General features: G+C 41.5%; 1 protein-coding gene across 17 annotated transcripts in view; it reads right to left on the bottom strand.

Annotated features, from left to right (window-relative positions):
- Positions 1 to 23,527, bottom strand: part of fgfr3 (fibroblast growth factor receptor 3) — a 69,553-nt gene that overhangs the window by 5,521 nt on the left and 40,505 nt on the right. For 3 of the 17 annotated variants that reach the window (XM_034135963.1, XM_034136447.1, XM_034136868.1), the window contains exons 6-17: positions 16,530 to 16,653; positions 16,205 to 16,395; positions 12,890 to 13,034; positions 10,085 to 10,266; positions 6,982 to 7,127; positions 6,552 to 6,673; positions 5,911 to 6,063; positions 5,630 to 5,820; positions 4,923 to 5,045; positions 4,317 to 4,387; positions 1,323 to 1,460; positions 609 to 714 (exon numbers count right to left, since the gene is read on the bottom strand). In XM_034135963.1, coding sequence (XP_033991854.1) covers positions 609 to 714; positions 1,323 to 1,460; positions 4,317 to 4,387; positions 4,923 to 5,045; positions 5,630 to 5,820; positions 5,911 to 6,063; positions 6,552 to 6,673; positions 6,982 to 7,127; positions 10,085 to 10,266; positions 12,890 to 13,034; positions 16,205 to 16,395; positions 16,530 to 16,653 — 1,692 coding nt within the window. Of the gene's footprint in view, positions 1 to 608; positions 715 to 1,322; positions 1,461 to 4,316; positions 4,388 to 4,922; positions 5,046 to 5,629; positions 5,821 to 5,910; positions 6,064 to 6,551; positions 6,674 to 6,981; positions 7,131 to 10,084; positions 10,267 to 10,911; positions 11,057 to 12,889; positions 13,035 to 16,204; positions 16,396 to 16,529; positions 16,654 to 23,527 lie in introns of all 17 variants that reach the window. The other 14 variants (XM_034136537.1, XM_034136055.1, XM_034136612.1 and 11 more) reach the window with 14 other exon arrangements.

The following is a 23,527-nucleotide window of genomic DNA, read 5'->3' as shown; positions in this document are numbered from 1 at the left end:
AAGTTTAATTCCTGCATCCCTGTGTTGATTGGTCAATTTCTAAATGCTGAACATGTGTTTAAAACATGTTGAAGTCTTCATCTATCAAAATCCCTTTCTTTGCAGTTTTTCAAAAATATTTAAAAAAACATTCATGTTGAAATTGGCGCAATAAATTAGTTCAATCAAATACGATATTAGGCAAATAGCTAACCCTAACCCGAACCCATCACATTAACTACATTTGCTTCTTTGGGTCAAATTGTAGCTATCAAAGCCAAATAAGTGTTTGTTTGGATCTTAAAACATGTTTTTATAGGGCTAAAACTTTTCCACATGTCCAGAATATATGGCTGTTCTACAATTTACTAATCCTTTAACTCCTGAAATAACATTTGGACTTAATTCCATTGATTGAACTCCAGTCATACAACTGAGAAATATGTCAAACTGCAGTAAATAAAGTTGCATTAACCAACCTATGACTTTAAATGATATAACGTGCTAAGAAATGTGTTTGAAGCTAGGTGAGGCTTTATGAAAAAGTTACAATGGTCCAAGGTGAAACTACAGGTACATTGTGTGTCCTTCCTGTTGTGAGCGAGCAGCCGCTGTGCAGAGAGACTTACGTCGGTGGAGGTCATGGATAAAACCCGGTCGTGATCTTCTACCAGCTGTCTGAAGGTCGGTCTCTGCGACGGCACCGCGTGCCAGCACTCCCTCATGATCATGTACCTGAAACAACCAATATCAAGCTTCAGTTTCTCTGCAACGCGTCCATTAAATACAAAATATGAATCTACAACAGGCTGATCTCAGATGGACAGCTTCCAGCGTATAGGTCTACTTGATCTGCAGCTGGAGGCTGATGCTCTGTAATTACGGTTGAAGCAAAGTAAAGGCTCATCATTTTTTGGTTTTCACTATTTTTCATTTTCTCCAGCTGCAAGACGACACCGCAGTTTACAGTAATATAAGACATCTTACGATAGCCACAGAAATAAGGAGAAACCAAAATGAGCTGCTGATGTATGGTGATCGATGGATCTCAAAGTACTTAAAAGAAAATGTAATGAATAGCTATGCTTAAGTATTTTAAATCAGATTTAATTTAACATTTTAATGACTCCAACCTCAAATTCATGGGTAATTCAAATTTACTAATCGTTTTTGCACATTTTGAAGGTAAGTTGTTGCTAGTAAACAACAATAAATGAGTACAGAATGCATACAATCTCCTAACGTGAATGCACTGAGGTATTTACAGGTCAGGTTTATCTGCACTAAGCCGCCTCCTGCTACATTTCTTCCTATAACTGACTATAATTCAGAAAAACACTTACAGTTCATGCGTGCAGTTGGCAGGTTTGTCCATGCGATGTCCCTCCTTCAGCAGCTTAAACAGTTCTTCTACTGGGATACCGGGGTACGGCGAGCCTCCCAAAGTGAAGATCTCCCACAACAACACCCCATAGGACCACCTGAACACACACACACACACACACACACACACGATGAATACAGATTTAGAGGTCAAACTGCACTCATGCCCTGAAGCAGTCAGGAGGTGTGTTCCCCAGATAAACAGATGAATCTGGTTTGGGGGAAAATATTGATTCTCAATAATGTTTACTGCACTCAATTTAAGATTGAAATTGACATTCCTATTGTCTCCGGCACTCAATATACAATATTTGTAGAAACTCGTCCTTCAAAACAAAGGAGAAGTCAAAATCATTGTGAAGAATTAGAATAGAGATTTTCCTTTTTTTTTTAATAGATACAGAGGTGAGATGACTTACTCAATTTGCTAATTACTCTATTTTTCATTACAAACTATTAATTAAAATATTGTTGGAGACTATTTTCAGAACGTGTGAGTATTGTGTGCAGAAGGACGTGGTAATTATGGGATTGAGGCAGAAATAAAGTGAGTTATAACATACGTGACCCAGTGCTAATATGTTATCAATACTTTTTGGAAAACAATGGAGCTCTATGGAACAGTCTAAGAAGATATATAAGGCTATCAAATATTGCCATCTTTATTCTTTAAGGGCTAATCTGCACAAATGTATACAAATAATACACATCTACAACTGTATACCAAATGAAAAAAGCTCATAGTATACCAGCAGTATATTTGCTTTTATGTATCTTGCTGGTGTTTCATCAGTTTAATAAAAGCATCACTGTCAGCATCCTTTGAAACTGAGCTGCAGCGTAATGTGAAAAACACATACATACATATCTCCTTGTTTTTAATTAAATCCACTGAGTCTCAAAAACGTGGCTATCATCCATTTTTGAGTACCTTAATTGGTCATGCTTGCTCAAAAGGATAGTGCACTCCTAAGAAAAAGAGATTTAATCTTTATTTGGTTTTAAAAGCTCAGTTTAAAAAAAATTGGAAAAAGTCTTTGGGAACATAATGCATCTTGAGGAGCATAGTGTTTCCAAAAACACCTACAAACAGTGACCTAAATTGAGCACAAAGCATGAATAGAGGAACTTATTCTGCTGTATCTACAGTTAGAGTCCAGCTGCTATCGTGCACCTCTAACCCGAGCCCTCCTCTCTCTTTCATTCTGTCTTTGTGGCAGCAGCTCCAGTGAACTGCTGCATTATTCCTAATCAGATAACGGGGGTCTATTAACCCAGTGTACTATTGTTCGCCCGTTAGTCCTCTGACTCAGAATCAGACCCCTCCTCCAGGAGCCCAGCGGACTTAATCTAATTTTCCACGCTCCGGTCCAGAGGGCTCGCTAGACCTCCATCCAAACAGCGAGAGTGAAAGAGAGACATCAATATTCAGAGGTAATAAAGGGGACTGAGGAAAGAGTTGGGAGTTAAGAATAACCGCCGATACAACTGAACTCGACGTGAACAAATGACATCTTGAGGGTCAGTTTAGGTTCAGGACCGTTTCAGAGGCGACCACAGGAATCAGTTTATGTTCACTGCTAGTCGTCAACAAATGAATTTTCATCAGCTATCAGGCGGCTAATAGTAACAGGCAATCAAGATGTAAACACTTCAATTATTCATTGGCAGCAATAGACTGAAAATGAAGGAAAACATAACTTTGTAAGATTATTTGTATAGGAAATCTACATTAGGGTCATATATGAACATAGTAGCACTTTATAACCGTGGTATCTACATTTTTAAAGTGAACTCGAGTCTAAATTGTGTCTCGATTGGAATCATAATGGCATGACGCACATAACTTTTGGATGCACAGTTGCTTTGCACAAATAAAGTGTAAAACGACAGTAAAAATCCCCAAATAAATGGCTCCCTGAGAGTTCCTACAGCAAGTTCTGCCTTTAGAGCCGTCAATGCTTGGAAAGCTGCATGAGCTGTGATGCCAATTGTGCCCTGAGAGCTGCAGTACACAAACCTTATTGTTGTGATTGTGTGACAGATTTAAGTTGAAATGTGTTTTAATTGTCTGCCGTCTGCTTCAGAGTAACATATTTCAGTAGAAACGATCACAGGTCAGAAGTCAGGGTCCCCCGGGGTGTGTGAGAGTAAACTGGCTGCGGAGTGACTACTGTATAAAGGGAGGAGGAGGTTTGGCGGCAGGACTGACTGTAATGCAGACCTGCTGAAACAACAGAGCGGGCGGACTCTCCTCTCGGCTTGTTCCCAGTCTAGTATAATCACACAGCGAGCCCGTGTTGACAGGGGCCCGTGTTTGGCTTGGATGGCTGTGCTGGGGACACAGCGTCTGGCGAGGAGCGTTTTAGCTGGGGGGGTTCGGCTACTGCAACACAGATTGACTTTGTGACCTCTTCTCCTAATCGAGCCTTTATTCTCCTGGCAGGAGCAATCAGAGGTTGTAAAAGGTGAGTTTGTCTACCTTTGAACTGCTGCGGAAAAACACCCTGAGGGAACACCTTGTGATACATCCACTGACTTTCTTATCTCCTTCTGTTTTGGGCGGATTGGATTTACTCGTATAAAACGTGATAAATCCATTGACCCTCTTATCTGCCTCTGTTCTCTGGATTTGCGCTGACAAAACAACAGTAAGTTGTCGAAGGCTCTGTTGTGTTTCTGTCTCCCTCTGATGTCCAGTGGGAGATTAGAGAACAAACGCAGCGAGGAATGCGGAGCCACAAGAAGCTCAGGATTATCAAGTGAGTGCAGATGACAGCGAGCAGCAGATATTTGGTAAGGGAACGCTATTGTTCCATATTCACACGCACAAACTCAGACTTTTGATGCTAACGTGCTCAGTCACGATATTTCAACACCCGGATTCCTTCAGTGTACAGCAGCTCCACATGAGTGGGCTGGAGGCATGTGACGGCTGGTTTGTGCAAACTCACACATCGCTCTGGTGCGTGTAGACCCGGTCGAACAGAGCCTCCGGAGCCATCCATTTCACGGGGAGACGACCCTGCAACAACAGAGGCACAACAGAACCGCTCGGTCAGCAGAACCGTTCTGTACAGAGCAGACCCAAAAATATGGACCCAAAATCACAGAGGTCGGCTCCGTCCTGCCGTGACACCTTGAACTTCGGCTCGCCTGTCTTATAAACCACATTCATTTACAAGGTTAAACGTTTTTAGACTACAGGTGTTTTTGTATAACTCTTTGGACGCATCCAGCTTGGTAAACTGAACTCTTGTGGCCTCTACCTGCTTGGAAATCTAATTTATATATAAAAAGTTAGTTTATTTTCCTTTTATTGAGAATAAATTCCTCTAAAAGGTTGTTAAAGTTGTTGAAGTTCTGATAGACAATCCATTTTCTATAACATAATAATATTAAATCAAACAAACTATTTATTGTAAGAGCTGTAGAATATTTATTGCGAGGCAAAATATCCTTGATCTCACAATCCCTTCTCTTTGTGCAAGGTAAAGCTTAAAATAATTAGCAATTTCTATTTTCTTTCTGACAAAGAGGCATTCAAGAATGACACTCACGTTCGTGGTCTTTTTGTAGTAGTCTATATTGTGCACATCTCTGGCGAGACCGAAGTCGGCGATCTTCATAATGTTGTCCTCTGTCACAAGCACGTTTCTGGCGGCCAAGTCTCTGTGGATACACTGAGGGAAGAAGAAGAAACGCATCAAACACACGGCCACACAACAAATTGCACAGACGCAGACACACACACATTCTCCTACAATTGTACCATTGTCTGACAACTCAAACAGCATCCTAACCAACAACCTTGAAACTTTAAACTGTGACATTTTGTCTCTTTTTAAAGCATCTCCTGTAACAGATTTTTTATGTTTGAAACTCTGAACTTTAATACAAAAAATTCCTAACCGTGGTTACGACCTTCAAAGTGTTTAAATCATTATGATTCAGAAATGTTTCCTCTCATTTTAGCTAACCCTAAACCTCATTTTTGGCTAACCCTAACCATACCTGTTACTCATTCTTATTTAACACCATACAACAAATAATTTATAACAAGCTAAAATAGATTAAGACAGGTATAAAATAAATATAAAAGTTACAGTGCAGTGTAAGATATACATTGTTTTTTTGATTGATACCAAAAAAACTTTCTAATTTCTGTATTTTTTTAGGATTAGCATTCCTCCAGGCACAGATACTCAGCTCACTGAAACAGCATTTGTCTATCAGCATTAGAAAACACAGCGTCATGGCGGCTGACCTTCTGCGAGGCGAGGTACTCCATGCCTCGGGCCACCTGGTAGGCGCAGGACACGAGGTCTTTGAAGGTGAGCTGCTCGTCGGGGATCTTACAGGTGTCGAAGGAGTAGTCCATGCCCGGCGGCCGCCTCGCCCGCAGGTACTCCCTCAGGTTGCCCTTAGAGGCGTACTCCACCAGGACGTAAAGAGGCCCTGAACGCAACACAGAGCACAGGGTCACTTTCAGCACAACACTTCATATATTGTGTTAGTTATCTCCTCTGTAATGCACTGTGGTCTCACCGTCCTGTGTGCACGCTCCCAGCAGGTTGATAATGTTTTTGTGTTTTCCAATCATCTTCATCATCTCCATCTCCGACACCAGGTCTGACAAGTCTTTATCCGTGGCGTCATCTGAGGAAAACAGAAAAGGAATAAAGAACCCATGATGAGGCACTTTATCCACAGGGACAAAGGATAATAAGTCATTCATTGTTGTCATCGGTTCATTCATTGTTTTTTCCAGTAAAGCAAAGAAAAGGAGCGCAGAAATCAACAGAAGAAGACAGGAAGTAAACACTAACAAGAACACAGTATGGGCTCTGACAGTGTTTAGAGACTGGTGAATGGAAAGGCAAACTTGAACAGATTTGGACAGTTACAGAAAACCTCAATCAGTGCTGCCGCCATTTTAAGTTATGTTGCTTTTACAATTATTTTATATCAATACAATTATTTTTAAAATCAATATTGTGAGTCAAGTCAATGGTTAATTTAATATTTAACCGTGTAATAAGTAGGATAATTTGCAGCGATGCGGTCATTAATGAAACTGCACATTATCCCTTAAGCAGACTTAAGTTTGAGAATAAGGGAAGCATGAGACCAGACAAAGCAAATTCATATGTGTACAGAGATCAAAACAGAGAGGTTCACTAACTAACCTTTCAGCATCTTCACAGCAACATCCAGCGGCTTGTTGGGCTTCTCTTTGTCGATGCCGATCGCCTCGGCCATCACCACCTGCCCGAAGCATCCCTCGCCCAGAGGTTTGCCCAGAGTCAACCTGAAACACAAGAAAGACAGTCTTAGAGCTTTGATTTCTGCTGCTGGCAGTGTGGAGGGTTTTCTCATATCTTTTGTTTATTTCTGGATAAGCGAGGAGGAAGGTGTCGTGTTGACCTTGATGAAATGCGGCTCAGATGTTTTCACAGTGCATGATGTTTCAAGGACAACTCCACAGTGTCTGTTAGCTGTGAAATATGTGGCTTGGCAGCGTGAAAAAAGCCACAACGCATGCACCGTGTTTCTTTCTTTCTGACAGGCGTCTAAACAACAGTGATGAATGTAGATCCGTGGAAGCATTTTTCTTACCGCGTGCGAGGAAACTCCCATTTGGGGTCGGAGGGCAGCTCCAGCTCCGAGACGTTGGCCAGCATCGGTCCGTCGCTGGAGGAGAGGCGGGCGATCCGCACCAGCGGGGTGTTGGAGTTCATGGAGGAGTTAGAATCCAAGGACACCTGCTTGGGTGCAAAAGACAGACTGTTATAGACTCTGAACAGGACGAGATGATGTGTGTTAAAACACACAGACAGAGGGGAAAGAGGAAGCCTTACATGACCTCTGAGCAAAAACTGAATATTTTATTATTAAAGTATAATAACCTTGATATGAACGTTTAAGTTAGCATCAAATTTTAAACTGGATAGTAGTTTTAATGAGGTAAAATAAAAAATATATTTATCAATATGGGTAATATTTCAGTGGATCAAGTCTTTGGATCACAAAATATAACACAATTCTCAGTTTTCGTATAAATATGCCAAAATTACCTTATTCAATACAAGTATATGAAAAATACTTATTTTAAAGTTAATCTAATGCCATTGCCGGTGCATTTTCCCCTTTTTTAAGTCTTATTGGTTTTATAAGGGGCCAATAACCCAGAAATTGAAATAATAACTAAAACAAAAAATGTTAAATAGTAAAATATTAACGTTTTTGAATGTAAAACGGGCCAGAGTTAACCTCCATTTAAACTTCAACAAGTACAGTAATCACATTTAAAAACTGCATTAATGATTGAGTAACTTTAAGATGGAATGATTTTCCGGTAATGACAGACTGCAAACGTCCCGTATCTCAGGACCAAAGTCAGAGCTCATTCGGCAGCTCTGAGTTTTTCTGAGAAACAGCCTCTGACACTGGCGGTGACTTTTACAAACAGCCGGCCCGTGGCAGTGCAGGAGGAAGCAGACGGAAACAAAGACGAATGAAGGAGGGAGCAGAGGTGGGCGAGCGTGAGGTGGCGTGGACGTCTCCATCCATCAGCCAGATCCATTTCCAAACTGCTGCCAAGCCCGCCGCGGGCCCGTCATCCCACCACCATTTATCTGACTGCTGAGGGGGGGGACTTTTGATGAATCTGTTTGTGTCTGCCAGCTTGGCCGCTTCAGGTGGGGTCCTCAAACAAACATGTCCACTTACCAGACCCCTTCGTAAACTTCTCGGAGTAAAATGAGAAAAATGCTGTGAAGCTTATACAAAAAACAGCCCGACCACAGTTTTCAGAGGCATGAAAAGTAATATCTGATAGAACATGCCAGGGGGTTTATGGGAGATTTACTCAAGAGTTATGAAAAAGAAAGGAGAGAACCGGGAGATTAGCTTTACAAAAACGAAGCAAAGATTACAGAAAAATGCAATAAGGCCTTTCCCTGCACTACCTTATAAGAGCATGTATATAAAGGTACGGAACAGAACGATTTAGAGGTTACAATTAGAGCGTCTTACAGTACCTACTATAACCTGCTGTTATGGAAGGCATAATAAGAAATATGGATTATTTTTAAACTTTCCAGCTAAATCCTGACTTTTAACCGCCGTGTTTGTTTTCCAAGAACTGTGTTATGACTTTCAGGCACTATTTTCCTTTCTAAAAATGCATCTTTTTGCCATTTGAGGAGCACAACCCTTCAATTATGGAGCTGGAAAGCTGGAGCTCACACAGAACAACCACACAGTGACTGAGAGACTCCAGCAGGGTGGAGCAGGGTGGAGAAACTCGTTATGTGCATCCACAGTGCAAATGCAAGATAGATGACTTTCTGGATCACAAAGATTACAAGAACCCAAAGAATAAGAGTCACACTGCACTGCCTGAAGACGTTATGTTTTCACACTGTACCGTATGCGTTTAAATGTCATTTAAAACTGTAATTAATTTGCTAACTAATATTGTAAATAGTATACAGCGTTGACATTTTCTCAGTTGTAGGCTGGCCTATAAATAAAATATGTGTTTTAATATTCTGATAGTTTATTAGTAGTAGAGATAGTTTATTTTCTATTTTCAATTCAAGTGCAATACACTTGTCTAGATGCTGCTGTGACCAAATCATTTCCCAAATCGGGATCAATTGAGTATATTTAATCCAATCTATAAAACAGCGATCAGTGGCACAGATGAAAGTCCTTTGATGAGAGTTAAGCGCATTGAATAGAGGTGAAGATGAGGATGAAGGTTCATTAATTAATGTGGAGAGCCAGATAAAGAGCTCCAGTCAGATTTTAAAAAGCACTTTGCCTTTGTTGGACATTTCTTAAAATCCTCAAAACTTTCGTTTATTTCTTATTTTGGTCTTGAAAAGGCCTCGATTTATCTTGGCCTAATTCTGTTTGGACTTGGATTTGACTTGGATTTGATCGCGGTTCATCCTGAACTCCCGAGAGACAATGCCGTGAAGACTTCTGCCGTCTGTGGCGATGCAGCTGCTCCACTTTATGTTTCTCGCCAAACAGTTGAGGGCCGAGTGTGCATTACAAGGAGTGAAATCTAAAACTAACACTGACAGTCACACGAGGGCATAAATATCCCTGAGCTGAATCTGCTCCAAAATAAATGTGAACACATGTCAGCAGAGTGATGCCTTCCAGCGTCCGCACAACGTCATCAAACCAGCGGGACAGCGAGAGTCAGATAGACGCACAATAACGTTCTCGACTTATACTCTGAGCTTGTGTGAGTCCTGAGCTGCACGCAATTCTTCTTTGAGAATAACAGAGATTTCAAAGACAGAAGTTGCAAAAAGACACTCTTCTGCAGGTTTCTCAAAGTGGCACTGATATACTTACTTACTAATATTACTTTATATTTCCACAACTCTCCATAGCTATTTCCTGGTGCTTCCTTGGGTTAAATATGTTACTCCTTCCCTGACTATTAAAGTAATCTAGATTTTGCTGTTTGAAGAGAAAACTGCTGAAAACAGCATCTGATGCAATGTGAGTGTTAAACAGGGTCCTGCACTGTCTTGAATCTTTAAGGGAATATGTTTTGTGGGAGAAGAAGGCCTAATTTTCTCATTGTTTCATCTTATTGGAGCAAACTTATTACAAGTTAAGCTAAAAGCTAAACTAAACAGACAGGTAGAGAAAAAGAGGGGGGAAAGTGTGTTCGAATCTTGTATCTACTTTCTGTTACCTGTCTCTTGAGGGGGAACTTTGACAGTTTCTGCACGGGTGGCGTTGGTAGCGTCTTCTGTGTCGTCATCCTCATGCGGCAAAGCACGACGATGACCAAGGCGAGGATGAAGAGCACGCAGCCCGTCACGTAGATGAGGATGTCTGCGTAGTAGTCCTCCTTTTCAGCGCTAACTGCTTTGGCAGGAGGAGGTCAGAAACATGGGATGTCAGAAAAAATACAAGCACTGAATAATGCTAACAACTTTTCTTACCCTTTTGTTACCCTTTTCCAAATCTAAGCTTAGTAAAAATTACTTCTTATTGATTGAAGAGAAATATTGCTTTGCTTAGTAGCACACTTCACAACATTATTTATTTCGTATGAATAACATCTATACATCAAACAGAAACAGATCAGAGGAGTCAGCTTGTAGTTTCATTCTGCAGCAGGTAATTGCACCTGTGAAATGCTTCTTTGCAGGGAGGTAATTACTGTGTTGAACACCTCACAAAACAAAAACGCCTTTAAATTGCCCCGTTGCCTTGACACATTTCAACAGATGATCTGCTCTGATTAAAAAGCTCCTTTCAATGGAGGCTAGATTGCATGTTCTGCTCATGCAATTAAAAGGGGCAATGACACAGTTCTAGTGCGTTTAAAGTGCGCCAACAAGTAACAATCTTTCCTAATGTACGATAATTACATAACAAAATGAACGATTGTGCTATTGAGAAAAGCAAAAGAAAAGTACGGTTGCAATCACAATTTCAGGGAGTTTTTAAACATTTAAGGTGGAAGAAATGGACGACAAAAGACCCGCAGAGAGAAGAGGAATATACCTGGAATCACTGTCAGCCAGGCAGAGTGGTAAGCATAGCCGATAGAGTTCCCTGCCAGACAAGTGTACTCGCCCGCATCCTCAAAAGACACATTGCTCAAGAAGAGAACCTCTAGCTCCTTATCTGTAGTGTTAATACCGGCCGTCTGTGGAGGATCAGAGGGGGTAACAAGATGGAGGGAGAGAAGAAAGAGAAGAGATATCATGAGCCCAAAGCTTCTTAGAGGAAACACCAAATACACCCTGCAGGAAAGGACAGGAGTGCGGATTTGAAGGCAGTGCTGCTTTTCTTCTGCTGACACCAACACCTGAAAAACACCCAAGCTGCACCGTCACCAAGCTGCGAAAAAAGCCTGCTGGTTTAATCTAAATCCACACACAACCTGAAAGTTGTCACACTGCGAAACATCTCCTTCTTATCAAAGTAGTCTTTTCAGATCTGAAAATGAAAATGTTTGACATTGCAGCAAGAAAAGTTTTGAATTAACTAGTTCCAAGAATTGTTGTTAAAATTCATTTTCTTGAATCAAGTACAACAATCTGCTTTATTCTGGCTTCTTCTAAACTGGCACTAGGGTAAAAAGGTTTTGTAACATGTTGAATTATCTTGAAAACTGTTTTTGATACTCTTACCCCAATGCCAGATGTTATCCCTTATTTAAGAAACCGTACATTTAACTCTCACTATCAAAAAAATACTTATTTAAGACGTTTGCAACAGACAATGGAGATTGATAGTTTTCTCTTATTTGCTGCTTAAACACGAGTGAGTTCAAATCAAACCAGCTTAAATTCTGCCTGACACCAAAGCAAAGCAGATCCCTTCACCAGCAATCATGGCAGCTCAATGGTGTAACGGCAACATCAAACTTGGAATATAAGATGTTATTTTTCAATGTTTTTGTAGCTGTATGCATTAGTATCTTTTAAGTCTTTTCTTCTAGGGGTACCTCAAGGATCGACTCTGGGCCTATTGCTTTTATGTAAAATTAAATTGAAATGAACTACCGTGAATAGCTTGTCCAAGATTTTTGTTCACTTACATAAGAAATAATATAAACATTTTTAAGCTTAACAAACATATGTTTAGTATTAAAAAGACTAACACTTACAACCACTAAAGACACAGTATGGTCAATTATAAATAACCTTGAAATTACTCTAAAATGAAGTCCCTGCTGTTGTGGCTTTTCCCCTTTGACTAATGGTTAGTGCGATGACCAGTGGGGGAGTTTCAAACCAGTGTCTGATGTGGCTTTGTAGGGGGTTTGGTGGTGGGGGTCTCTTACTCCCAAGGCCTCAGTAATGAACAGTGACATCCAGACCCAGTCATGAATCAGAGTCCTGCTGCATGCTTTCATATAAGGACACATTAATACAACTGGAGAATGCACTCTCAGTGAAATCAATACCACTCTCTGTGTGTTTGGTTGTCGAGTTTTTTTTTTACATGGGGTTTAATATATGCATGTGTGTGTAAAAGTGGTGGGTCGGAGAGCGGGAGACTTTTTGTCGCAGTAATTAACGGTGTGTTTGTTATTGATCGGGGAGGAAGACAAAGTGGCACTGGATGTTAAAATGGATCGGAGCTACTAACTAACTAACAGAATGGGAGAATATAAACTTAATTCCTAGCAGAGGAAATAGTGTGTGTGTGTATGTGTGTGTGTCAGTTAGCTCAAGTGTGTGTAGATCTGTTTTATTTTTGTAGCAGTGATTCAAAAGGTGTGTTTTTTATTGATCGGGGAAGAAGAAAAATTGCCACTGGATGTTAAAAGGGATACTAACTAACACAATGTGAGCATATACACTCAAATCCTAGCAGGGTAATGTGCGTGTGTATGTGTGTGTGTGTGTGTTGTCCTATTAGCAAGCCAGTAAGTCTATCAAACCCACAACCAAGAAGAGCCCCGCAGAGAGGAGACACAGCATAGCATCAAAGGTGCTGAGGCGGCAGTCCTTCAGAGCTCAGGATTTACCTGGTTTGTGCACCATGAGCCAGAAAGAGTTTTCCGACCTGCCTACAAAGTTTGAGGCGCGACACCAGTACTTCCCGGCATTTCTCTCTGTCACGTTGGACAGTTTCAACTTACTGTGGGCCTCAGTTTGTTTACTGTCAAAACTCTGTAAAGGGAAAATGTAGAGGCCTTTACAGAAAATTCCTGCAAGAACACATGTAGAGAACATAGATGCAAACCTGGAGAAAACACACACACATATACACACACTCTGCCAGTTTGCGAGCTTAAAAGCATGAAACACATACACACCGTCTAACTGTCTATTTGGAGATTAAAGGCATTTCAGTATGTCAATCTTACCGAAACGTGTGTGCTACGTTCCTTAATAACACACACTTAAACTTGCTCACACACACATTGCTCGTGACAGGCACTCCGGTAGAGAAACTGCAGATGAATAATTAAACGGGCTAAGCACATAAAGGAGAAAACATATCATGTTTTATGGTTGCTTAATGAACATCCAGGGCTCGGCTCCAGACGCCCTCCCTCTCCCCTCCCCACGCTGGGCCGAGCCGCTCATCGTTAACTCTTTTTCCAGGCATCAAAAGAGCGATTCAGGCATTTCTCAAAAAAATAAAATCACGCATGACCCCCTCCTCCCACCCCCAGCTGTATTTAAGTTATATGGTGTATGCCACACATGAGATGTCGCTGAGAGTCTGAATGAAATGTGGTGAGAGTGTAGAGAGAGGCACACACAGATCTCAGTAAATACTGTTTCAATTATGTGGTAGTCGAAAATAGAGCGTGGAGCCGCGGTCTAGGCTTCCTTTCCCCCCTCTTTCTCTCTTTCTCTTGGCCTGTCTCCCTCCTCCTCTTTCTCCCCGTCTCTCCTCCCTCATTTCTCTCTTGTTTGAGTCACTTTTTTTTTTTAAAGTCGCGACGGTAATCTGATCTAGAAAACATTTGAATAACACTGCCAACAGGGCTGATGACGTCCTGATCACATTTTTACTTAGAAGCTTTATCAAAATGATATTTACTTTAATGTAAGTGTTTAATAGCTCATTCTGGTAGTTTTATTTAGCTAAATACTGTGAATAAGAGCCTTTTAAAGGAAAAGTTAAACATTTAATTAGTGTGCTTTAGAGGTGCTGGTATTTTTTTTACCTTTAGTCAGATCCAGGATAGCTTTTTTCAGTCGCTATGCTATGCTATGCTATGCTAAGCTAACTGACTGTCAGCTACCATGGCAATATACTTGATTAAACATATTTCAAACTGTTCCTTAGAGTTGAGGTGGTTCCTCTGACGTCATGTTTAATGTGTTTTCCTTGATTATTTTCACTTTAAATAACCTTCTACTTTGGTGCCAACCGTTCACATTATAAATATATTTTATATTCTTTGTAGTAAATGATTTTCTGAAACAGATTATGAAGCCAGGATCTGCTAGGGCGATGAGTGTCCCTCGTGCGCATGAATGTTATTAATTAAGGCTTCAGCAGCAAAATAATCCATCATTGATGCAGCCAGGTGTATAACTGAGTACTCTCTTCTACCTTGATATCATTATTTTTTAACTCGCTTCAAGTCACTGCTGAATAAAGTAAACCTCCGTTTGAAAGCCTCAATCCATCTTTTAGGAATAGATGTTATGTTACTGATTTCATGTCTCCTGCTTCTCTCCTTTTGTTATTTCTCTGTCTCTTTCTCCCTGCTCGTGTTTCTATTTCCCCCCTTCTTATTTATTTCTCTCTCATTCCTTCTGTCTCTGCCTCTCCATCTTTACCCACCGCTCTGTCCCACATTCCCTCTCCCTGCTGACTTTGCCCTTCCTTGTATTCCTTCACTCATTTTTTCCATGGCTTTTTTGGGTGCCTCTTCCCTCTCTCCTCCTCCTCCTCCTCAAACCACGCGACGCAGCACATCTGACGGCAGCGGCGGTTAACAGAGCCCGTCTCTCTCCCTGTGTTGCCGCCACCACGGCAGTTAACTTAGTCCAAACCAGATGTTTGTTTTATTCCCTCGCTCTCTTGAGAGGCAAAAAATAAGAAGAAGAGAGACGCAAAATAAGAAAGCAAAAGGCCTTCTTGGTTTTTTTTTCGATGGGAGTCTTCCTCTGTTCACCCCAAATAAATAAAAAACACGCCTCGCAGTGGGTTTAGGGTGGTGTCCTCCTCGGTGAGGAATGCTTTCTACTCTATTCTTGAACACCAACACAGCCTGAAGAGGTGATGAGACCTCCAGCAGTTTCTCCTTAGCAGGAGCAAACCCTCCTAAGTCTATCTGACGCCTTCCCTACTGTGTTTATTTAACCTTTATTTCACAAGGGAGTGCTTGGGATTGAGAAATGCCTTTTAAAAGAGTAACAAGATGCAGCTCCAGGACAACCTTAGAGGCTGCAGACAAACAAAACATCTGAAAAGTTTACCCAAAAACACTTTACACAGATGAATGCAAAATCTATATATAGATAAAGGTCAGATAGACAAACTATTTCGCAAACTTGTGTATGTATAATTGAAGAGTTCATTGTAGGAAAAAGTGAACACATCGGGTTCAATCAACAACACCAATCAATCGAAGTTGATTGAAGCAGGTCTAGCCTAAAAATGTGACCTTTAACGTGGATTAAGGCTTTTTTTTTTAAGGGTGCTACTATATCATAAATGTTAGCTTTTCTTCGTTTTGTCTTCTGACATTTTCCTTCTTTAGTTTGCCCTTTGGCTAATCTTTCAGAAAATCGAAATAAAGCTGTTTATGTTTTTGTTTCTCCTATTATTTGTTTTAAAATCCAATAAGTAAAGTTCAGGACTTTTAACGTAACACATATCGGATGAAATACATTTTTAAGAAATGTAAATATATAAAATGATTGACATTTATCATGTTGGTAATTCTGTTGTGGTCCTGCTATGGAAATCAAAAGAACAATTCCAGCTTTAATGAATGAATTTAATCTACATCAACGAGTTGCCTACATTATTCAGGACAGTGCTACAATTAGGTGCTAAAATGCATGATCTCCTGTCAAAACTGAAGCAGTGCAGGTGCCACGATCAGAACATCTGTCGTGTGATTTACGGTCATGTTTTTTGGTTAATGAGTGAACGTTTTCTCTATATGCCTTCCCATAATGAAGGTGTTGCAGGAATGAGCTCTTCAATTATACGCTGCAGTGAAAAGAGCCTGCGGGCCCTGCAGACCCTCCTACCGTAAAACTCATTACACAAGACATTTAGGAGGGATTAATTATGAGTGAAATTATCATAAAGTGCTGCTGTGCTCCCGGCCGGTGCTCATTAGAGGTGTGTGCCGCAGACCCACCTTCAGGATGTTGACGTAGGGAACGCCGTCGGCGCCGTAGCGGCTGCCGTTGACCTCGATGTGTTTGAGCCACTGGATGTGCGGCTGGGCGTCGCTGTACACCTTACAGTGAAACTCCACGTCGCTGCCCACCACCACCGACTGATTGGCTGGGAGGCCGGCCTGCAGGATGGGTCTGTGGGGGGAGCGCTCTGTCGGAGAAAGCACGGAGTCATTAGTCATGCTTGGGAATTATGCTGTAGAAACTTCTCTCTGGTGTGTTTTTAGCGCATTTTAATGTATTCCTTGTTTACAGAAGCAGAGTAAATGAGTGAGGGTTGTTTACCGAGCACATCCAGTTGGTAGGTGTGGGTGATGGCGCCGTACTTGTTCTGCACCACACAGGTGTAGTTTCCCCGGTCTGACGGCACGGCGCTCTCCATCACCAGACTCCACTGCTGGTGTCTCAGCTGGGGGGGGGGAGGGGAGATGTCAGGATTTGTTGTCATGACACAAATTGATGTGTGAGGACACGGAGCTCTTTTTTCAATAAATCTCAGGGTGAGTTAAGTGTGTCCGGAGTACGTAATATAAAATGAACTGTAAAATATATACAGAATAAGTCAGAAATATACATTGAATACATAGTATACATTTTGGGATTTATAATCCTTAACAAGAATAACACGGGAGCAGTTTGGGAGATTAGGAACTATGCAACCAAGATACACTTAGTAGATCCAGATAAATACTGTACACTAATTCACAAGATGAAGCAACTCTTTCACAACAAATGAGCACTCTTTCCACAAAAGAAAACCAGTATAACAACTTAAACTCTCTGTAATAATTGTGTACTGGTTGACGCAGGATAGACGTGATGAGCCGAAAAATGTTTTGACATGGACAACGTCTTGATGGGAAACATCTCGGTGTGCCCACAGAAAACTGAGATCAAAAGGGTTCAGTGTGGAGAGGAAAGTCCACTTGGGATCAGATTTGATAAGAAATAATTTTACACTGAAGAAATGTGAGAGGATCTATTCAGTAATTCTCAAGATGACAGATTGCTCAACACGCTGTAAAACAAAGATGGACAGGAGCCTTAAAAAAGAATGCCACAAAGCCCCAAATATTTCATTTAAACTAATTCATATAAAAGAAATGCTCATATGGGATTATGTTGATGAAAAACAGCTCAGAAAGTCTCTTGAAATCATTTCATCTCTCCCTGCAGTGATGGCAGGCAGCCTTTTTTTTCTTCTTCTGCACCTCTAAAATTGGTTCCACTGTGCCAGTCAAGAGCAATCCTCTCCCGGAGAGTCGAAGGGTACATTTTGTGTAGTAATTGAAAGCAGGTGTGGCTGTGTGGCAGCAGAGACAGACAGATAATAACTTGACAGATTCAGAAGCTGCTCAGAGGCAGAGAGTGAGCAGCACAGCACAGCGAGAACACAGAACCTGCTACGCATCGCTGGCAGAGTCTCCACGGGCCGACCTCCACGGCGTGAGTGGAAACATGCAGACGCTCACTGCTGCGAGACAAGCGTGGAGTGAACTCCTCCGAAAGAGGTCAGAATGACTAAAGACGGGAGTGAGTGATGTCAACAAAGAGGCTTTTCAGGGTGGAACACTTAACATCACCTGCGTAGGAAAATGTGCCGACGCAGAGTGTTTTCACAAACGTTTAACCCCACGCATTTAGGTAGGAGGCCAGCCATTCACAGAACGTATATATTTGTAGGTTACGTCCCCCCCTCCTACTTCTTTTTCTCCCTCTGTCTTACAGTACACACTCCTTAACTCTCTCTTGGAGGCACATGCGGAAAATAGTGTAACAGTGTAAATATTATGCCTGTGTGTGCTTTCTGCAGTTGCATGGTAACGTTGAGCAGGCAGCCCGCTCAACGCTGGCAAATGGTTTTTTGAGAGCGGCTGGCTCCACCCCGTCTACCCCTCTCAGAGCCGGGGAGTCAAACTGAAGTCAATGGCGGCTCTCATGAGCAGATGAGTGACGCCTTATGCTGCGGTCGCTGAGCCCGAGGAGAGGGGGGGGGAGGCGAGAAAAGAGGCGACGTATGAGGAGGGAAGAAGGTGGTAAAATACGAGCTGAAGTCGATGCTCTTTAGAGGCCAAGACCACCAACAGAAACAGAGAGAGACTGTGATCAGAGTTATGGTTTATTTAGGCCTCCATATCATAACAATACATCATTCACTGACAACTTAAAGAAGGGAAAGTACATTCACTTCTTCTGAGGTGCTGGCCTATCCAACTTCTTCTGACAGCTGTACTAACTGTGCAGATTCTGATTTAAATTAAACTTCTTATGACTATGGTTGCTGTCAGGAAATGCATCTTCTTTGTTGCTACTCATGTCACAGCCTGTTTTAGCTCAATGTATTTCTAACACAATCTGCAGAGGAGTATTTCATACTTTAAAAGAATCTGCAACAGGAAAATCCCCAAACCAGACCTTCAAAATGTATCCGGGCACACTTTATTGCTGTTTTTTTATATTAACAGTTGTTACAATTTGCAAACCAGCCAAAAGTAATTTGTTGATGCTTTTTGTCTTAGACTTGTTGTTAACTTATCTTAAAGCAAGACTACGCAAGGTCTAATAGAGAAAACAACAAAACTCTCAACTTTATATAAAAAGTTGTAATCATAAGCCATTATTATGTTATATATCTGTCACACACGGGGACAGTGGCCACTTTCAGCAAAGTTTCATTGTCCTGTTTTTTCCCCAATTTGGACTATTACTGCCTCCACTGTTACAGCTGCTCAAAGTGTTGATAACCACTAGAGAAAGGTATTTCTCCACTGCACATTCACCCAAATGGAATCACATGTGTGTAGTAGTTATTAACTTTGAGTGACATGTCCAATCCACTTGCTTTAATGACCATGTTACATTGGCTAACCCCTGTTGAACCTGCAGCATTAGTCCCCGAACGTGATAATCCCATCCCATCCAATCATGCCAGATTCCAAACAGAATTAAATTATTAAGGAGCTTACGTTAGAGTCATACAAGGCTTTAAAGGTTTTAGGGCTTTGGCTGTGAACCTACAGAAGGGCACAAGCCATGGGAATGGACAGGGGAGTTTCATACTGCAAAAAGTATTTGCCCAGAGGAGAAAGGAACAAGGAGCAGATTTGGATTTGCATTGATTTATGATGCATGATATATCTTGAGACAAATGCATGTATCCGCTTCTTTTAAGATTTGCTCTTGCCTTACAGAAGCTGCCAGAGAAGTTAGCTCACCCTATTGGCAGATTCTTTCATTTATGTTAAATCATAAAAAGAATTCACGACTCGACTGCCAGCTTAAACGGTTCATAAGCATGCAGACATTTTATTTTTTGCAGCGTAGCAGTTGTCTGGGAAAACACAGGAAGCTCTGCTCTCTTTATAGTCCAAACCCTCCGTCTTCACCTCGCAAAATAGCCCTGTCAGAACCAGTTACCAGAATTGATGACTGTGTCAGAGCGGAGCAGCGGCCCGGATCTGCGCTACCGTCTAATTTGACCTACGGAGAAAGAGGAAATAGATAGAAGAGACCCTAGGGGCTGGCTATTAACGCTTTGTAAAGTTTGTGGGTCTATTGACTGGGGTTGGCTCTACCTGGCATTGCATCAACAAAGATGAGAAGACCGTAAAATGTGGAGTGTGCAGGAGAAAACCAAATAAACAAGATAATCTGTCTTTTGATAACTCTAGTGTATTTGGGTAAAACGACAGGGGAGAAAGGTGAATGACGATGGAAGTGATAGAATTTAAAAAAGAGTCCAAAAATAATCTTGCAAAGTGTAGCAATTCCTACGCGGCCTACAGAGACTCACAATCAAGGCTGTGTTAAAACCTGGCACGGTAAAACAAGGATTTAAAGTGCTTAAAGTCTTAAAAAGTAACAGTGTGAAGCCAGTTAAAGAGGCCTGCCTTGGAAACCTGTCAAGATGGGGTTTGAAAAATCATTTAAGCGCTGGGTTAGAAGATACACAATAATTACATTGTCAACTTTTGTCCCGCTTTGTGCCGCCGCAGTTTAGCATGAACACAATAAAATCCCTTGCAGCATATGTGGCAGCATACAACAGCATTGGCTTTGGCTGTCAAAGACTGAGGCCTGTTCAATGGGCTGGAGACACGCCCCTCTCCCCACCTCCCATCTGATGGCTCAATAGAGAGGTGAACTTTGACTTCTAGGCCCTGCCCCTCTATAACGGAGGAGGCTTGGAGCACCACAGTTGTCTGGGGAAGAAGCACAAAGCTCCGGCACATCGCCCTGATGGAATTTAATTTCCAATTTTACCAATGAGCCGCACATCCTATTAACCGTGTCATTTAGTTTCAACAAACGTACCGTTTGGTTCTCCGTGTTGCATTTCAATAGACTTACAAAGCGCATGTAAGATAGAAGTGAATGTCTTAACAACCTTTAGCGTGCTGATGGGAAAAAATATACTCAGAAGACATTAGTGTACAGCTAGTGTAAAGCTGGATAATCTGAGGATTTGTCTGATTCAAACTTGTAGGAGTTATATTTATACAACTATGTACTATACACTTTGCTGTTAATCTCTTTCAAAACTACAAGCATTTTTCCCACGATTATACAAGTCACTGAAATGTTTTCGCTGGGAAGCTGAAAAAAATAACAGTATATATAGATGACATAAATATTATAATACAATATTACAAAAATATATACATTTAAGAAAAAGGCTGAATCAAGGAGAGGTCATGGTTAAAGGTGGTTTGTTCTTGGACAACTTTAGGTTCCATATGCCTTACATAATACTTTCCTTTGAGTTAAAGCAGGTGAACCTGTCATTGAAAAGTCCTTAAAAAGTCCTTTACACAAAGAAAATACTGCTCAATATAAAGCATTTTCTACAGTAATTGGATCTGGTGAGACTATAGATATACTGTATATCCTATTTCACAAATTGTTTAGCCCTGTAAATGAGACTAAACCCCTTGTTGAAAGTGATGTATTCAAGGAACAAAGAGGAACACAGTGAATCCTCAGAAAGGCCACTTTCAGGCACTCCAGAAAGAAGGTGGGTAATGGACCCTAATGGTCCGCTCAGTAAGTAACTTTCCCTCACACTGATCTGAAGGCACTCAGAGTCAACGACACACTGTGCTGAGTGGAGAGGACTCACTTCTGATGCAGCATGGATCAGTTAGTGAGTCACGTTAAAGCCACACACACTGTCCCAGCCCTGAGGGACGCCTGACAAATCATCCCATCACCAATCTTTAAAAAATCTGACACGGTCCGCTTCATTCAGAAATGAACCATGCCTGTCAAATAAAAAATGATCTTGTCATTTCCATACGGCTGCCAGAGGAAGACAGCTTCACCTTGAGGACCCTGTTGGAGGAATAGAGTCTTTAGAAGGCCATTGTCAGGCTGTCAGGACTCTGGAGGTCCCCCTTCTTCCTCCAGCCCTGCAAGATGAACTCATCACAGGAAGATGTGAGGAGGGGTGATGAGGGCAGGGACACGGCGACACTGAATGCACCGCAGAAAATGTGTTCTCTGACAACAGATCGCTTTCTGTCTAACACAATGACGATTCAATCTGCAGCCGTGTTTGAATACTTAATACAAACTGATCTTTAGGTATCTTTTCGCCTAAAGTGACCAACCATGAGTTGGAGTTTCTTGTCAGGGTTGTCTGAAAAAAGAAAGCATCTACTGTAGTGAACAAAAAATGCAATCTATGTTTCCTGCAGCTTCCACAGCACTATGAGTCTTTCGAATAATGTCAGAAATAATCCCAGATGGCAGGACATTTGAGCAGCAGCCGTTTTGTCTTTAAGGACAAAGACAGAAGAGGGTCATCTACAGAAACGCTTAAGGAATAAATAATCAAGACGCCACACAGTGCACAGTGTGACTGACAGGTGCTCTCTGGGAAAGGCAGTGCACGAACACTCACAACAGGATCTAAATCATAACCATGTTAAAAATGAGGTGACAATGTAATGGTCTTAGGCACATCACTCAACCTAATGTGAGATAATGTGACTTGATTTTCAGCCTGTGCATTTACTGATGAGTTTTTAAGATATACTTTTTAAATGATTGAGCACCATTGCCAACATTTCCTTCACTTCCATTGTTCTGGACTCATTTCCTGCAGGATGGTGGAGCTTGAGCTAGCAGAGGTTGAGACGTCGGGGTGGGTGAAGCCGTTACCCCTGACCCCTCTGAAGCCAGGCCATGTCAGGGGCTTGTCTGTCACCCAGCACCCTGATTCTATAGAGGGTGACCTCCGCTCACCTCCCTCAAGGCCAACAGCGGCCACATGGTGTATGGATAACTGGATTTTAAAACAGCTCCAGGACAGGAGGGGGGGGGGGGGGTGGGCGTGTGATAACATCTCGATAAATACACAGAAGGAATGTCTCAATAACTGCCACCTCCAGTCTTACATCTTCATCAATGGGAGACATGATGCATGTGCAGGAATTTGTTAAAGAAACACACGCTAAGCACTTTGAATTACCTTGTGTTGAAAGGTGCTATATAAATAAACTTGCCTTGCCTTGCCTAATACAGTGATTTGTAGTTATTACAACACATATATCTAAAAAACGAGAATGTAAGATTAAGCTTTAAGCTAAAATCGTATGACTTAAACATTGCATAAGGATGTCCGAAGCTACAGCAATGTTAAGTAAAGTTAAGGCGCTTAGAAGCATTAAGTATGCAAGTTATAAAAAGAGCAAAATGTACTGAAAGTTAATTAAAAGTCCCAGTTTTGCATGTCCGCAAATTAAGGTAGGTATTTAAAGAACGTTTATTATTTGGTGATTTAGGAAAAACTGACCCTTTGACCCTTATCCATACCAAAAATAAGACAAGTTAATTTAGGGGGACCATGTGTTTCTGCAAGAAGAGCAACAAGGCAAAAACATTTTAGTTGAGAGTCTGATTGTGTGCAGAAAAGCAAATGATAATGAAATTAAAACATATTTACATAGCAGCAGTCACAAAGATCTCTCCGAATCGATTTGACCACCAAGCTGACATACAGAAACAAATATATAATGTCCCAATAAGTTGGACACCAAAATACTTCACGGCACCATTAGAGTGCCATCACTTTCAGCATGGGTGGCCACAGTGGGAACTAAACCCACAGTACAGTCGGTGCCAGGCTCGACACGCTGAGCTATACAGAGCGGAAAATGTACAGGAATTTGTTTCGGCGGCTTGGTGACAACTTAGTGTCACAGCTCACACTGACAACACCGTTACAAGGCCAACTGGACCTCACGTACGCTGTAAAGGCTTACCGTGGATAGTCAGCTATA

This window comes from Trematomus bernacchii, unplaced genomic scaffold, assembly GCF_902827165.1.
Source record: "Trematomus bernacchii unplaced genomic scaffold, fTreBer1.1, whole genome shotgun sequence".
Taxonomy (NCBI): domain Eukaryota; kingdom Metazoa; phylum Chordata; class Actinopteri; order Perciformes; family Nototheniidae; genus Trematomus; species Trematomus bernacchii.
The sequence above is the reverse complement of the archived record's forward strand: the minus strand, read 5'-3'. Positions and strand labels throughout refer to the sequence as shown.